The sequence below is a fragment of the Rattus rattus genome, chromosome 2 (assembly GCF_011064425.1).
Source record: "Rattus rattus isolate New Zealand chromosome 2, Rrattus_CSIRO_v1, whole genome shotgun sequence".
In the NCBI taxonomy this organism is placed as follows: domain Eukaryota; kingdom Metazoa; phylum Chordata; class Mammalia; order Rodentia; family Muridae; genus Rattus; species Rattus rattus.
This window is the reverse complement of record NC_046155.1, coordinates 215,949,202-215,965,245: the sequence shown is the minus strand read 5'-3', so window position 1 is coordinate 215,965,245 and position 16,044 is coordinate 215,949,202. Positions and strand designations below refer to the sequence as shown.

General features: G+C 41.1%; 1 protein-coding gene across 1 annotated transcript in view; it reads right to left on the bottom strand.

The window, feature by feature from the left end:
- The window catches only part of Pde7b (phosphodiesterase 7B), a 312,276-nt gene that overhangs the window by 217,990 nt on the left and 78,242 nt on the right, over positions 1 to 16,044 (bottom strand). Inside the window, exon 2 of the mRNA XM_032894930.1 lies at positions 4,234 to 4,294. Coding sequence (XP_032750821.1) covers positions 4,234 to 4,294 — 61 coding nt within the window. The remainder of the gene's footprint in view (positions 1 to 4,233; positions 4,295 to 16,044) is intronic.

The following is a 16,044-nucleotide window of genomic DNA, read 5'->3' as shown; positions in this document are numbered from 1 at the left end:
GACAGGTAATCAAGTTCTTCCAGAACATTCAAATGGCCACACCACTTAAGAGCATAAATGAAATCAAGTATGAAACAGCAGCAAAGTCACAGACTATTCCAAACTAGAAAAAAAAACTTGATAAAAACAGGGAAAATGAGCCAAAATATCATGTCACAAATGAGGGATTTTTATTTTTCTAGAACCCTGCTCTGAAAGTAGGAGAAATGGGAATAGAAAAATGACCCACATCTGATGTTTGGCTTTTTGAAATTTCTTTTTATGAGAGAAGTTTATAACTTTACAGAGTATGGCTAACATATGAACTAAGAACTTAATCAACAACAATCATTCTTTAAATATTCCCCATTCTTTTTGATAAGCAGTTTTCTTTTATATCCTTGGAAAGAAACATTAGTAATTTGGCATATTCCATAATTTTTTTTGCATAATTAGAGATAATTCCCTGTCTGCTTCCTTGTTCTTTACAGGGTCACTTCCTTACAGTTTGTTAAGGAACAAATTTTGCCATAAAGCCATGTGTCTTCTGATATAATTACGTAAGTTCTAAAGTTAATCGGAATTGACGAGAGAGCCATACGTAAGTATAGACATGGGGTTGGCAGCGGAGGAAACTTGGAAGTCACTGACCTAAGTGTGAAGCAGAGAAAGGAGCCGTTTACTACAGTCCACTCGCTGACTTGGTGGCCGCAGTTGGCCACCGTGAGCAAGTTTAAGGACTAAGCAGCTAATTCTCAGCACAGACAGCTTCGCAGCACAGAATTTACCCTCTAACCCCACCTGAGCTGCTCTCCTGATATCAGAAAATGAGTCTCTGCAAAGCCCATACAGGACAGTAATTAGTCCCCACTTCACACATTGGATTTAGTGCTTTGGAGTCACTCAAGGCGACTGTGGCATTTACGTATCATTTAAGGTAATGAGCCAGCGGCATGGTTTTCTGAGAGGGTGGCTTGTTCAATAGAAGTCATGAAGTAGACCATTCAACATACAAAAATCACCTTCATTCTAGAATGATCTGAGTATTCACTGGCGAGGAAGAAGGACCCGAAAAATTATTCCTGGCTAATGACTCTCATGCTACTCCTTATCACACCTGTTTAAACCAGACCACAGCCAGAATCTATGCAGGGACACCCAAAACTGAAGTGGGGTGGGGGATGAAGGAATGGGGGGAACGGAGAAAGGAAGGTCCAGGAGCTTAAGAATATAGAAAAGTCTTAGGTTGGCTCCCATCAGAGATCAATACTGGGGTAGCATTAAACAGGAAATATGGGTTGTATATATTTTGTTCTCTTAGTTGGAAATTATGATTAACTTGAGGTAGTGTTATCAAAAATCACCTGAAAAAAAATATGAAAATTGTGAAAAAATACCAGGCACCTTACCCCTTGCTTTCGGAGATAAAATGTTTTCTCAAGAAGCATTCCAGGAAGTGGTAAATATGCCTCCACAGGCTTCTCTTAAAGGAAGAAATAACCTACTAATGTCTCACACAAGACAAAGGAGACACCTTCATAGACCTTCCTTCTTAACGAAATACAAAAGTGTCTCAGTTTTAGTGACAACACCATCATCATCATCATCATCATCATCATCATCATCATCATCATCATGTGAATTTCTCTTGTTTATGTTAGGGAAATGAATCCCTCAAACTTTTCCCCATCATCTCATACTAGAGAGTCCTTGTGAGTCTAGTATTGTGCAGGCTAATGGCAGATCAATCCATCTATATCGATATCAGGAAAGCTTTATTTTGGTATTCTTTCATCTGTGATTTCAAAGGACTTTATCAATGTTTGAAGCAAGACTTGCATCATTTCCCTTAGAGGATAAATAGGAAAAAAGTCTAAATCCTCTTCGGTGCGAGGTCCTTCAGGGCGTGGACATTTCTACTGTGTGAGAGACTCCAAGTATGTAGCATGACCTCCGTTACACACCGCTGTGCATTCTAGGTGGTACAATAGATAGTGTTTACAGATAACACATCGTGTGTCCTTCCTACGTGTTCTCCATCAAAACTCTCATTCTCACTTTTCCTTTGTGCTATTTAATTCTGTATAATCCAAACAAGCTAATGGAATCTACAAGGTTAATGACTGACACACCGATCTTGCCAAAGATATCTGTAATTTGAAGGAATGGACATCTCTCAGTTGACTTACAATACATGACCTATGCAAGATGCTCAGGATAGATTTTATTTTTATCTCAGGTGCTCAATTAACTGCAATAGTTATGAAAGTAGCTAGAGAAACACAAGTTTTATATTAATATATTCTACATCAACAGGGATATGTTGATTGTCACAAATGCCTATGGCAGTCACATATAACACACTATAGAACCAGAAGATGTGGAAAAGTAATTAAACTTCCCTTAAGTGAGGTCCCACACATGAGCAGTACTAGACAGTCCTTCATTATCTTTCTCTTGGCTTGTAATTAGTTAACCATTTACAAGAGAAGCAGAACACAGGAGAATTCGTTCAAAATTGAAGATGCCCACATCTTTGAAAGCATCACGAGTTAAATGCTTACACAAGTTTCTGGATCAGATGGAAATAAGCAATGTAAATTTCCATGGCCTTTAATTGATGTCTGTAGGATCGAGGCCTTGGCTTTTGTTTCCTTATTTGTGAGAGGGCTGTAACAATAGTTCAGCTGTAATTTTGTTTGTGTGGAAATTGAATGAACTAAAGGATGAACAGGTAAAGTGTGGTCATTAGACACCTTCTCAAACCCAATGTTGGGACGACACATAGCTGGAGAAACATTATTTTTGCTTGCATATCATCTATCTACCTACTATCATCTATCTATCAATCTATCATCTATTATCTATTTATCTCTACCCATCCATATATCAACTCTCTTTTATCTATAATTCATAACTATTATCTTGAGATATTAATGCCTTTGAAGCAATTACAAAGTTTAAAAACCAATATTGGATAGCTGAAATTGTTCTGCAGAGGTATGCTCTAATCATTGCTCATATGCTTCTAGTAAAATGTCCTATTTCCAGTAGACTTATAAGCTTCTATCTTAATTCAAAACATATGAGAACAATATAGACATCCTCTATGAATAACAGCACAGAAAATAAGGAAGATTAAAAGGCTGGACAAATGTACTATCTGTGTCATGTTTGCTTTTTGAATCATGAGTAGCCTTTGGTTATTTGTTTGGTTATTATCATGAATTATGACTGGCTGAGCTATTCGAATGTGTCTGTTTACCTTGCTGGGTCTGTTTTGATCTCATCTTAAAAGCAATCTAGGCTGTTAGTAAGAGGGAATGAACAGTGCTGACACGACTCGCTTAAGGTCAGAATGGACAAGTATGACTGTTATGCAAATAAAATTGGCCAGGATTACATAGTCAACCCTTGCTGCTGTAAATTTTACATTACAATTAATGTAAAACTCATGGGCATACCTAAGTGGCTTACAGTTGACTTACTAAAGAGTCTATAGTTTAGAACTTACTGTATTACTACTACAACCTCCGTATTGTAGTAGTTTGGACCATTCCTGACTTAGTGGTTAAGTGTGTCACTCATACTCACTGTATTCATTCCTAATCTATAGTGAGTGAAACACTAGTGACTGAACTTCTTATATTTTTGGTTGTGAGCCTAGCCTTTAACGGCTGAGCCATCTTTCCAGCCCCTGACTGAATTTCTTAGCAGGATAGTGTATATTATCGAGTCTACAAAAGACATCCATGCTATATTCTCTCACAAGATAAAATGATTATTGGCTATAATATTAAGGATGCATTGTGGGTAATTGTGTTGACTTCAGATTAATTCAAATACTTCTCCCAGTTCTTGTAAATGAGGGTGTTTTGTGGTTTTATGCTATTGTAATACCTAATGGTTTTATTACTTATCTTATAATCTCAGGCTTAGAGATGACAATAAGATTCTTCTTGCATTTAGATCACAGATTTTTTTTTCTACAAAGCACTCAATTGCATTCTATCCTGATGACCCAACAATCACTGAGATTTAAAAGAATTGGCCCAGACTTATAGAGAATTACTAAAATAAAATCATTTTTATCATAGAGTGCGTCACAAAAATATTATAGCTGTTTATAAACTCACAAGCATACTGACAAGCCTCTTTATAACAGAACAAGAGGCAGTCAGTAAGACACCAAGACAACAGCGACTCACAGGACATCAACATTCATAATACATTTGAAACAAGATGCCTTCTTACCTAGCATGCAAACACATTTGACATTCTGTTCAGGATTCTCAAACAAGACTTCGCCACACCTCTGTAACAGAAAGACAGCTTTAGTTACTTCAAGATTTCAAATGAGAATTCTCAAGCCAATATATCCATGCAGCTGACGTCACCATGCTATTGTTCTATCCTTGTTTTCTTTAGTTACCTGGGCCTACTCACTATGCTCACTATACAGCAGTGGCCTGTTGTTAAATCAAACATTGGATTGCTAGGTTTTGCCTTGCACGAATGTTTCGAAATTAAAATTATAATTAAACTGTGGACAAGAAAGTTGGTACTCCTCAACTTCTTCTGTCATAAAGATTTTCCTGGAGACAGGACTTTGAGCGGTCAGTCTAGGATCGGCTGCTCCAGCATGCTTCACGTCCCTGCCAACAGCTGGCTCTGTGCACCCATGAGAAGCCATGACTTCAGTTGAACCCCATTAATAACAGTTCCCCTCTCAGTGAAACATCCTACCAGGCCGAATAACCCGAGGCCGATCACTCTCAGAGCTGGGCCGCATTTAGCATTGCTGTTATTCTGAGTGACTCACTCTACACGCAGATATAGATATTATCAAAGCCGAGTGGCCAGTCAGAACTTTCTCAGAACAGGGAAGGGACAAGTAAGATGTAAAACAGAGCTTTTCCGAGCTCACAGACTTGGGGAGTACCAACTTTCTTGTGTATGGTTTAATTTTAATTTGAATTTCAAAAACATTCATGCCAGGCAAAACTTAGCAATCCAATGTTTGATTTAACAACAGGCCGCTGTTGTATAGTGAGTATGACTGGCCAACAGGATTAGTATTTGTGTTTCTATATGAACTGCCAAAACCAATATGAACATAATAATCTGATAGAAAATGGATAAAATACACAGCAAGTAATTCACAAAGGGGAGAGATGAATGATCAATAAGCCCAGAAAATATACTAATTGGGAATAAATAAATTACACTAAGATAAAGTGAACCACTCCAATAATTGTGAATTAAATGTACTGAGATACAAGGCTTTTGAAAACTGACAGATTTGACAAAAATTGGATGTTTGGAAACATTAAATATTTTTAAAAACATAGAGAAATGTGAAGCTTTTCTTTCATGCTTTTGGGGCTAGGGTATAATAGTCACTGCAGATTTGGTAAATGTTAGTAAAACCCAGTAAAGTTGAAAAGTCAGACATTGTGACAGAATAATTTTGTAGAATTTTAACTAGAATTATTTTCACATACAACTTCGGTGAAATATCCATGAGTTGAATTCTATAATTAAAAATAAATTAGGACTCTATAAACTCTAAAAGCATATATAACATACAAAGGACTTACATAAAATACATAATATTCATATTATGGAATGCCAAACACACATAATTTTCAAATTATACAAAACGCATACTTAAGCCATGAAAATGTCACATTCGCATTGTGGAGGCAGTTCAGCAGGGGACAGTTGTTATAGAAATGAATACATAAGCTTGAATCCCTAGAATCCATGTGAAGGCAGGCACAGTAGAAAATGTCTATAATCTTAGCACTTTCACTGTGGGGTGGGAAACAAAGACAGAGGGATACTGAAGGCTGTGGGCCAGGTAGCCAGGCATTCGTGGTAGGGAACCACGGCTAGACCCTGTCTCAAAATGTGGTGGAAAGCTAGGGCCAACACACACACACACACACACACACACACACACACACACACACACACACACACGGTAAAGTATACTATCTTGCTAAAAAGATCCCCATATCTTACAAAGATGAAAATATCCAAAACAGCATACATTTCTTATGAATACATTAATTTACTAAAAACGAAAAACATGAACCGAATAACCAATGAGGCATCCAAAGTAGGGTATGGAGAAGAGACTGCAGAGACAGTATGCAGGAGGGCATACAAGGTCACCGACTTGTTCTATAAGTATTGTTCGTGCCTTAGATTATTCTCTAACTTCACTATATGAGACATATCAGGAATGAATCGACGATATCCAATGCTTTGAATATCAAAGTGGCCCTCTGTCCAATGTAGGTCTGTATCAGTGTGTCCTTGGGTTCATGGAGGGCAATTAGTTGATAACTTGTTCATATCACTAAATTATTATCTTTTCATTTATTTTTTTTCTTTATTAACTTGAGTATTTCTTATTTACATTTCGATTTCCGGGCCAACATCCCCCTAACCCCTCCCCCTCCCCTTCTATATGGGCTTCATTTATTTTTTAAATAAACTTCATTATTTAGCTCTGTGTCAGGCCTAGTCTGGAACTGACTGTGTAGACCTGGCCCCCAACTTACAGAGATCCACTTGCCTCTACCTCCTGGGTTCTGAGGTTAGAGGATGAGCCACCATGTCTAGCTATTTCCCTTGCTCTGACAAAGACTGGCAGTCTAATCGTGTAATCCTATGTTCTCTTTCAAAGTTCACAGCTTGGTTAACTACATTCCCTGAAGGGAAAAGAAATCAACATTCCTCACAGCTAACTGTGAAATTCTCCGTGGGAGAATTCTCCTACCTGAGCATCAGTTTCTAGGTTGACCTATACCGTGTAGGAGATGGACAGTGAGTCCAGGGATTGGGAAGAAAGCAAGTTATGATGGGAATCAGGAGGTAGAACTGTAGGAGAGGGAGGCAGGGGGCCCTGGAAGTCTGTAAGAGGACTTTCGGGCTGTGAAGGTGAGAGGACGCTGAATTCTAGATGGAGAGTTGAGATCACGAGCGTCTGCTGACCCAGTGTGCTGTGTATCATGCCATTTAATCTTCTCTTGCTTCATCTCCTTGGATGTATAATGGCGATGTTGATATATGCCACCAAGGTAGGCCAGGGAGCAAATGTGGGGATTAATGACCCATGCAGTCTGATCAAGCTGGTTGTTCCTGTTTTGTTTGTATTTTGACAGGGGTTAAGCCCTTTAAAATAGCCAGGTTCTATTTTCTGCATCACCTGCTTTTAAAAGAGGTATGTTTACAACCCCAACGAGTTAATCATTATTTCTAGATGAAAGGTCAGAGATTCCTAAAATGTTTTCAGCTTCTTAGCAGAATAACTCTCCATTGGTGTCTTCTCTGGGTTAATGATAAAGCCCATATATCCACTGCCATCGGATAGGTGCTCTTTTTTCAATGCAGGGGCTTCCCATGCATTGTGGGTAGAAGTTGCATGACTTTCCATGGCTCTGGCGTGTTAAGGGAAGCTTGAGATGTGTCTCTCAACAGGCATGTGTGTTTGGACTGTCAGGATCAAACTGGGAGGAATGTCTGAAACACCCCCTAACAGTCATGACCTGCCTGGGTTCACTGACCAGACAAGCTCGTTACCAAGTAGCAAAGGGAGGTGTTGTGTCCCTTTTTATGATGATGAGACCTTCTGCTTCCTTGTCTTTATTTCTATGACAATCTGGTTGCTGGCTGAGGCACCTTTAACTAGCTCCTTAATCGCTTTGGTTTTCTCAAAGTTACCTAATGATACCAACAGGACCCAGAAGGGAATGGGATCATTCACAGGACATGCCTCAAACCACATTCTCTCTGGTGCCTTTTCTCATTAATGCACATTAGTGTTTACCAGGCCTTCTCTGCCAGGCCTCCGCTCACTGTGCAGCTCAGGGCGATGACCTAGTTTAGAAGATTAATTAGGTTAAGCTACAGTATCCCTACTCTATACAGACTCCAACACAGTCAAAGAGCCTATATTGCTGCTGGGTTGTGAGGTCTGCAACCCCCTTCCTTCGATGATCTGGTCATGTTTGTTGGGATGCTCCATTTGGGTAACTTGATTCTGAATGACTTCTGGTTTTGATCAACAGAAGTCGACTTCTTAGATAGTCCATCTTTGTGTCACTTTCCATGTTTGAAATAGCCAGATCATCTTGTTTCTGCCCGACGATTCCAGTGAAAACAAATCATAAATACCAAGGCGTGGCCATTGAAGTGCCAATCCAAGATGTTGGAGCCATGCTAGCAATGAGGAGATCCTCCTGGCATACACTCTTCTTGAGGCACATGAAATTGTATGCATTCCAGTCCACTATCTGCACAAGCCATAAAGAATCAACCAACTTCATTGTTAGTATCCCTAACATGTCTCATTGTAGCCTTGGTGTTTTGATCTGCCAGATCCCCGAAACTCTTAGAAGTTAACTAAGTATTTATGACTTTGCTAACATTTATTGAGTTTGATGGCTAAAAACTGTTCTAAGTGCTGTCTGGCTACCATTTCATATTCTCATTATAGTCCTGTAACAATAGTAAACTGAGGAGAGACAGGAACACTCACTCTCTCTCCAGTGAGTGGGAATCTGTTGTTGCATAACCAAGATTTCTGGATTTCCAGATACCGGCTACTTTGTTGTTCCTTGTAGCACAGGCTACCTAGACTGTGCCTGGAGACACTCCCGTTACTCGCCCATTTGTTTCTGGCTTTGTGACAGAGAGCTCAGGCTGTAGATCACAGGAACCCACTGCTAGTTCATCTCATCCACTCTGTCATCTGGGGTCAAACCTGCTCTCCTAGCTGTAAAATAGGGTGATGTTACCTATATCACAGAATCATTTCAATCTTAGTTTTAATTCACTGTAAGCAAGGATGAACTATATTAAAACACTACAGGGACTGAAGTATAAATTTAAGGGTAAACATTAAACTCATTCATTAACACCCTGTGTTAATCCCTGTAGTGTTTTTCAGACTTAAACCAGAAGAAATACTTGGTATTTTAAATCAATATTTTGTATATGGACTAACACTAATTCAGTTAGTGTTAGTTAAGAGTTTTGTGCATCGTTGGGTGTTTGACTTGCTCAGTGACGTTATTCCCAATAGCCACAATATGGCACGGACATCAGTGGTCCAACGCTTGAAGACAGCGAAGCATTTCACAAAGTATTCTTTAGCCAGAGGACTGAGGAAGGTACTTTTATCACTTGCTATGATGTAGATGAATAAGAGGGTGCTGTGCTAGGTGAAATAAGGTGGGGGCAGAGCATAAATATCATATGATCCTCACCTGTGTGTACAATCTGAAAAAGTTGAATTTATAGGAGCAGAGAGCAAGGTAGTGGCTACTGATGGGGAGGAAGCCTTCAATGGCTACAAGGTTTCACCCAGGCAGGGACCTGAGGATACCAATTTTGCAATACCAATACATTGTACCCTTGATAATTGCTAAGAAAATTGTGTTCACACAAAAAATGGTATGCAATATAATGTATCTGCTAATTAGCTTCATTTAGTAGGTATAATGTTATTTTCACAACTGAAACATAATAATAAAAAATCTTAAATTTAAAGCTGGCATCAATTTAAAGTTAAAACTTTTAATGTCTACTAACTAAAACTGTATATTCTGGTAAAGTATACAATAAAAAGTATTTCTCTTAAATAAATTGGTTTTCATTATGTTTCTTATAGATATGAATCTTGACATTAGCAATAACTTTAGGAGACATTTCAGTTTTCAACAAGTTTACTTTTCTTAAAAATTGTATCCGATGTGATACTAGTCAAATTACTAGTACTATGCTCACTAGGAATTGTAATGGCAGCAACAGGATCTGAGTGTGGTCTCATTGTTTAGCCTGCTACTTTCTTAAGGAAACTGATAACTTTCTTTGCTGTTGTCACAAGTAAGTTTTAACTCACCTTTTTCTTTTTCTTTTCTGGAACTTGCTATCACTGGTATGTAGAAACCTCTTAGCCTCCAGTAACTAATCTGTCTAGAAAAAGTATCTTCCGACCTGAGAAGAGAGGGACAGCCACTCACAACTTAAGATGGAGAACCTCAGTGTTGTGAGGCTTCTCTCTGTGTTAGCAGAGGCAAGAACAGTTTATTGCAAGTGCATGATGTTAAATTCTAGCAGAAAATAAAAGCGGTGATCCTCTGATTTTTTTTTTGTTCTTTTTTTTCGGAGCTGGGGACCGAACCCAGGGCCTTGCGCTTCCTAAGCAAGCGCTCTACCACTGAGCTAAATCCCCAACCCCAGATCCTCTGATTTTTGTTTGCCACATTTACATTTTCTTGTTTTTATAGAATGATTTAATTAAGGGAGCTGGGTGTTTGTAAAATCACTGGAGGATCATGCTATCGTCTGGGCCCGCACAAGCGACTGCCAACAGACTCAGCGGGCCATGAGCTCAGTGGGCTGGTGGACCACAATTGGAAGAGCGGAGAATGGGCAGGCACCAGCGAATTGTTGACGTTAAGAACACAGCATGCGGCAGCAATCCAGGGATCACAGAACTTTTGGCACAATGGCCTCTTGAAATCCGTAAAGCCAGTGACTGAATATTGAATGTTACTGTCGAAAACCCAACATCACTCTGTGTTTAAAACACTCACAAGCAAAAACAAAACAAACCCTCTACATAGATCAGGCTCGCTTTGGAAAAGCAAGCAAACAAACAAACAAGAAACAAACATCAAAGCTGAGTTCTCGGAGTTAAAACACTAGCCATGGTCAGACTGCTTAGAAGTTGCTGGACTTTGGTGGGAGGAGAAATATGTCTTGTCTGTCTGTCCTGAAGGAGCAACCAAGGCAATCTGCAGGGGCTTAAGCTCCATCACTGGCTGGAGCCTTCCTCCATCCGTCCCGTAAGTCTGCCGTGTAGAACGGGACAAATGCCCACATGGATATTTGGGCTCGCATCTGTTTCATTAGCTCATTCCCAGGTCCCCAAATGTCTAGGATGGTGACTAACACACAATGTGTGCTCGCAATGTTCACGTAATGAGTGGGCAACACATTCGTTAACATGGCTTGGGGGTATATAATGGCACTATCTGAGTTAGCCTGAGAGGGGATATACCGTCTGGCCATTTATGCTTATGAGTTAGTAAGTGGCGTTGTATACAGAGACCCACTGTATGAAGCTGCAGTGGGGTGATAAGGACTCAAACCTGACCCGAGGAAATATTTTAAAATTGGTTTTCTAACTGATGGTGGCAGTATATCCCTGTGATCCCAACATTCGAGAGGCAGGAGAACCACAGTCTAGAGATCAACCTGGACCACATAGAACACTGAGGACTACGTAGACTATTCAAAGTCAGTTGTAACAATAATGGTAAGACCCGATCTCAAAGCCCCGGTGATGACGTAGCTCCCCTTACCTAACAGCATAAGGCTCTGTGTTCAGATCTCAGCACCACACAAACAATGTAAAAACAAACAAATAACAAACCCTAGACGTTTCTCGATTGCAGTTTCCCATCTCACAGCTTCCCAGAGCAGACAAGTAACTGACTGAATAAATGAATACTCAAGACATTGGTGGAGTGCCAACTTGGTACATGTGCGATGCTGTGAATGTCCTGTCCTTTTAGAGGACAGTATGAAGTACACAAACTAAAGGGTTCCTTCAGTTATGGCACCCAGCCCTGATGGCCTGTCACAGAAAAGGAGGTGAACCCGTGGCTGGGCCTGGAAGGTAATAAAACCTTAGCTATCAAGAGATACCCCACCCCCATCACAGCGGAAGAAGCCAGAGCAAAGCTTGTAGGGTCAGATACATTGTCTCCAAAGACTGGGCCAAAGCTGTGGTGGGTCCCGGCAGAGCGCTTAGTGAAATTAGTAGCCGTGAGCGAGACTGGAGGAAAGTAGGGCCCTGTAGTAAATTGAAAGTTGTTCTAAGCCAACCGGGAGGAAGGCTTGCTTTTGGTAAGTGGGAATTTAATGAATTCTTTTCGTTTTGTAATAAACAATTATAATTTAACATCAGATATCCCTTACCAGAGGTAGTGCCTGCGTTCTTTTTGCTTGTTTTAGAAGGTCTTGGAGCCTAAGGTGTCCCTTTGTTCTGTTTTCTTGAATTATTTCATAGAACCCCAAAGGGTTCTCCCGCCTCCCAGTCAGTGCAAAGCTCATGCGAGGCCGACTGCTGCTACTGTGGAAGCCATTAGCACCTTGTGGGAAGGCATGGCAGTTTCCCTGCTCTGGAAGGATTTGTTTTCAGGGTCTCCTTTACAGTGGCTGTAGTCCACAGTGTTTTGTCAGTCCTGCCTACTGCGTGGGTGGCACAGTTAGGCTTTCGTCTCTGAGCACTGTGGCAGCCCTTAGCACTTTGGGACCAGAGGCCAACAGATTTGGAACCAGGGCAGATTTTAGCCCAGGCTCATGTTTTTCTTCCTAAGCTTTTCCAGTGAAGGAGCAGATTTCCATCCTATTGCAGGCTGTTAAAACGTCAGACTAATAAGTTTTCAACAATCTGTCAGTGCAGATCTCCAGCAACAAGCTGGCATTGCCTTTGGATCCTGGCCTTGTGGTCCAACCCAACCCCAGCCAGTCAAAATAAGAGACACAACAGCAAAAGAGAGGGGAGAAAAAAATCAGATAATCACCTCAAGCCAAGCAGAAATTCTTAACAAATCCATTGTTGTCATTTGCCAACAGCAACTCTGTGGTCTGACTAACCTGGTGTGACCCTCAGGAAGGGCCATCTCTCCAAAAGCTCTAATTAGCTATGGTCAGGAGTGGCTCGAATGATATTAATGCCATTGCTATTGGGAAATAAGCCTACCTGCTTTTAACAGCTTTGTTTTTTTCCTTCAGTCAAAGAACAAAATGTTAGTTCAATGGCGTATGCTTTCTATTAGAGAACGGCCAGCAGCAGCAGTCTCCAGAGAGCCGCTCAGCATTTTATTACAGACCCCTATTTTTAAATGTTTAAAAACTACTTATTATGAACCAAAACTTGGAAAACCTGGTTTCAGCCAGAGAGAGAGAGAGAGAGAGAGAGAGAGAGAGAGAGAGAGAGAGAGAGAGAGAGAGAGAGAATATATTAAATTACTAAGCAAATGTCCAGAATGAACTATTTTGTCATTCTGACCCCAGGCAGTAGCAGACAGTAGAATGGCTGTGTCCTTCTGGTCGACCTCCTTTGGAGAGCTGCTGGGGTCAGATGGCACACAGGTTGGGAAGCTAGCCTGCATTGAAATGCACAGTGAAAACTGCTATTCTCACCGTGTCAGTAACATGACTCTAGCCTCCAGGCAAGCATACTTCTAGCAAAACTGCACCTGAGGATTGGTATCCTGAAGCATAGGTGGGAACTCTCTCTCAAGTGCATCGAGCTATTGCAACTAGGTCCAAGTATTTTGGGAAGAATCCTGGTATGAGCTCTGAAAAACACTGTACATCAGATTCAGATGCATAAACTCCGAATCTGAACAGCGGAAAACTTGACTGGGAATTTTTGCAATGCGGTCTAATCTTTTATTTATCACCTCAGAGTCTCGAGGGTTGATTACCAGCCATTGTCATAAATGTTTAATGTATACATCGTGAGTTATTAAAGGTGAAGTGGAGAAACAGTGGAAGAAACAGGAAGAGGTCTAAGAGAACAGGTAACTAAACATAATGAAAACCACTTAGCAGTTGAGGTTCAAATCCCAAACCTGGACCTTATTAGTTGTGTGATCTGTGGCCCCGTTGGCTTTATTTTTTGACTCTCATTGTGGGGGTGAGGGAGGAATAATGCTTACTCATGATGGTCATAATATATATGTGATACATATGTATAGCGATTATGTTGAAAATGGTCCCATGGATTGGAATCCTTGACCCCCAGATGATGAAACTGGTAGGGAATGAGAGGTGTGGCCTTGTTGGAGGAGGTGTGTCTCTGGGGTAGGCTTTGAAGTTTGATAAGCCTATATCTTTTCTAGTTCTCTCTCTCTCTCTCTCTCTCTCTCTCTCCCTCCCCTCTCTATCTCATTCTTTCTGTGTATGTCTGTATGTCTCCCTCTCTTTCTGTTTCTCTCTGTCTCTCTCTGTGTCTCTGTCTCTGTGTCTCTGTCTCTGTGTCTCTGTCTCTGTGTCTCTGTCTCTCTGTCTCTGTCTCTCTGTCTCTGTGTGTGTGTGTGTGTGCCTCTGACTCTCTTTCTCTTTTTGTCTTTCTGTCTTTCTCTGTCTCGTGCTTGTGGATCAGCTGTGAGCTCTCAGTGTCACTCCTGCTCGCTGCCATGTTCACCGCCATGGTGGTCGTGTACTCTAACCCTCTGGAACCATGAGCTGCCACATATTTAATGCTTTCTTTTATAATTTAAGGCATTTTGTCACAGCAATAGAAAAGTAAGTCGGTGCATAAACACCTTACATCCTCTAGAGCCCATCACATGGCCTTTATGAAGGTGGTTTTGTGGAAGAAGACGGGGAGGTGTAGTGCATACCCTTTCGGTGCTGCTGTGTGTGTGTTGCAGAGCACAGTTCCTGCATCGGTCATGGGACCTGGTGAGGAGATATATTTTGTTCTTCCTGTGATAGAGATCACTAATTTGAAGGAGGGAAACTACAAAGTTAAAGGTCTAGAGAGCAGAGGTGGGTGAGGAACGGACGGAGATGTTCAGCTTCCTTGTGTCTCCCTCTCCTTAGCCACTGAGGAAGGGTGAAGGACCTGAGTGAGTTTAGGGAATGGTGTCTTCACAGGCGACCAAGTTGGCCGCACCCCAGTGGGCACGGAAAAGCTTCAGGAAGATTGTGCAAAGAGAAAGGAAAGAAGAAACAATACTATGTTACCTTTCAGTTGAGATTGAAGCCCAAGTGAAACTGGGAAGGTATTTATTCTAGGTGACATAATTATAGATGGGAAAATCTAAAGATGATTAAGGAAATGAAGGCAGTCAAGAATGGATACAAAGGTATGGGAACAAGTTCATCATAAAGATCCTGAATCTGAGAAACATGAATCCTGGAGAAGGTTGCAGGACTGTCAAGACCATGCAGGATTCCACTTAATGAAGTCACTGTAAGTCAGAGACGCTTTGCTCCAGACAGTAGAGTGCTCCTAGTAGTGCTTCTTATGGTCATATAGTGGGAGTACAGTTCAACAGCAGTGCATGGTGGGAAAGCTGTTGTCATATTATTACTATGCTTTTGGGTTGGAATATACCCTATTAAGCATGGCACCATCTTATTATTGAATTATGATGTCATCTCTACGACTTTAATACTCAGGGAAGCTTGGGGGTCCCTCCAGCACAGCCCACTGCTTACCGCTTCTGACTTAAGAGTTTCAAATCTATCATGAATGTATTATGAAACCATGGCCCTCAAAATCATGCATAGGGTAATGGGGCTTTGCTACTTGTTCTGTTTGTGATGGGGGAAACACATGACTGTGGTTGAGTATGTACTGAAAAGAGGGATCAAAGTCAAAACGTGGATCCCAGAAGTCAGGACAGCTATGGCCTGGGCCCAGAAGTGCTTCCCTACGCCTTAGGCATTTCTTCCTCAGGATCCTGTGGAAGAGCATGCTATATTTCAGGAAAACCATTCCTTTACTCATCTATTACCATCAGAGAGAGAGAGAGAGAGAGAGAGAGAGAGAGAGAGAGAGAGAGAGAGAGAGAAGAAGGAGGAGGAGGAGGAGGAGGAGAAGAGAAGAAGAAGAAGAAGAAGAAGAAGAAGAAGAAGAAGAAGAAGAAGAAGAAGAAGAAGAAGAAGAAGAAGAAGAAGAAGAAGAAGATCTGAAGCAGAATGGGACTCCACGTGTTTCCCCCATTGCCAGCAGAACATGTAGCAAGTCCTCAGCACATGCTCACTGCTGTCCCTGAAACCCCAGCATGGTGAGCACTCAGAGTACCTGCCTTTCTGTCTTCCCCACATTGCCAACAGGTAAGCACTGACAGTTGCTACACGACAAATACGTCCTCATAACTGCTATGCTTCAGCCATCTGGCCAGAGCATCTATGCCTTCAACCTCGCCTTTCTTTATTTACCCTGCAATTTTCAAGCTACTTTATGAGGCTTTGCAGATGGCAGAAGCTTAATAGATAATATCAGCAATACCCCCA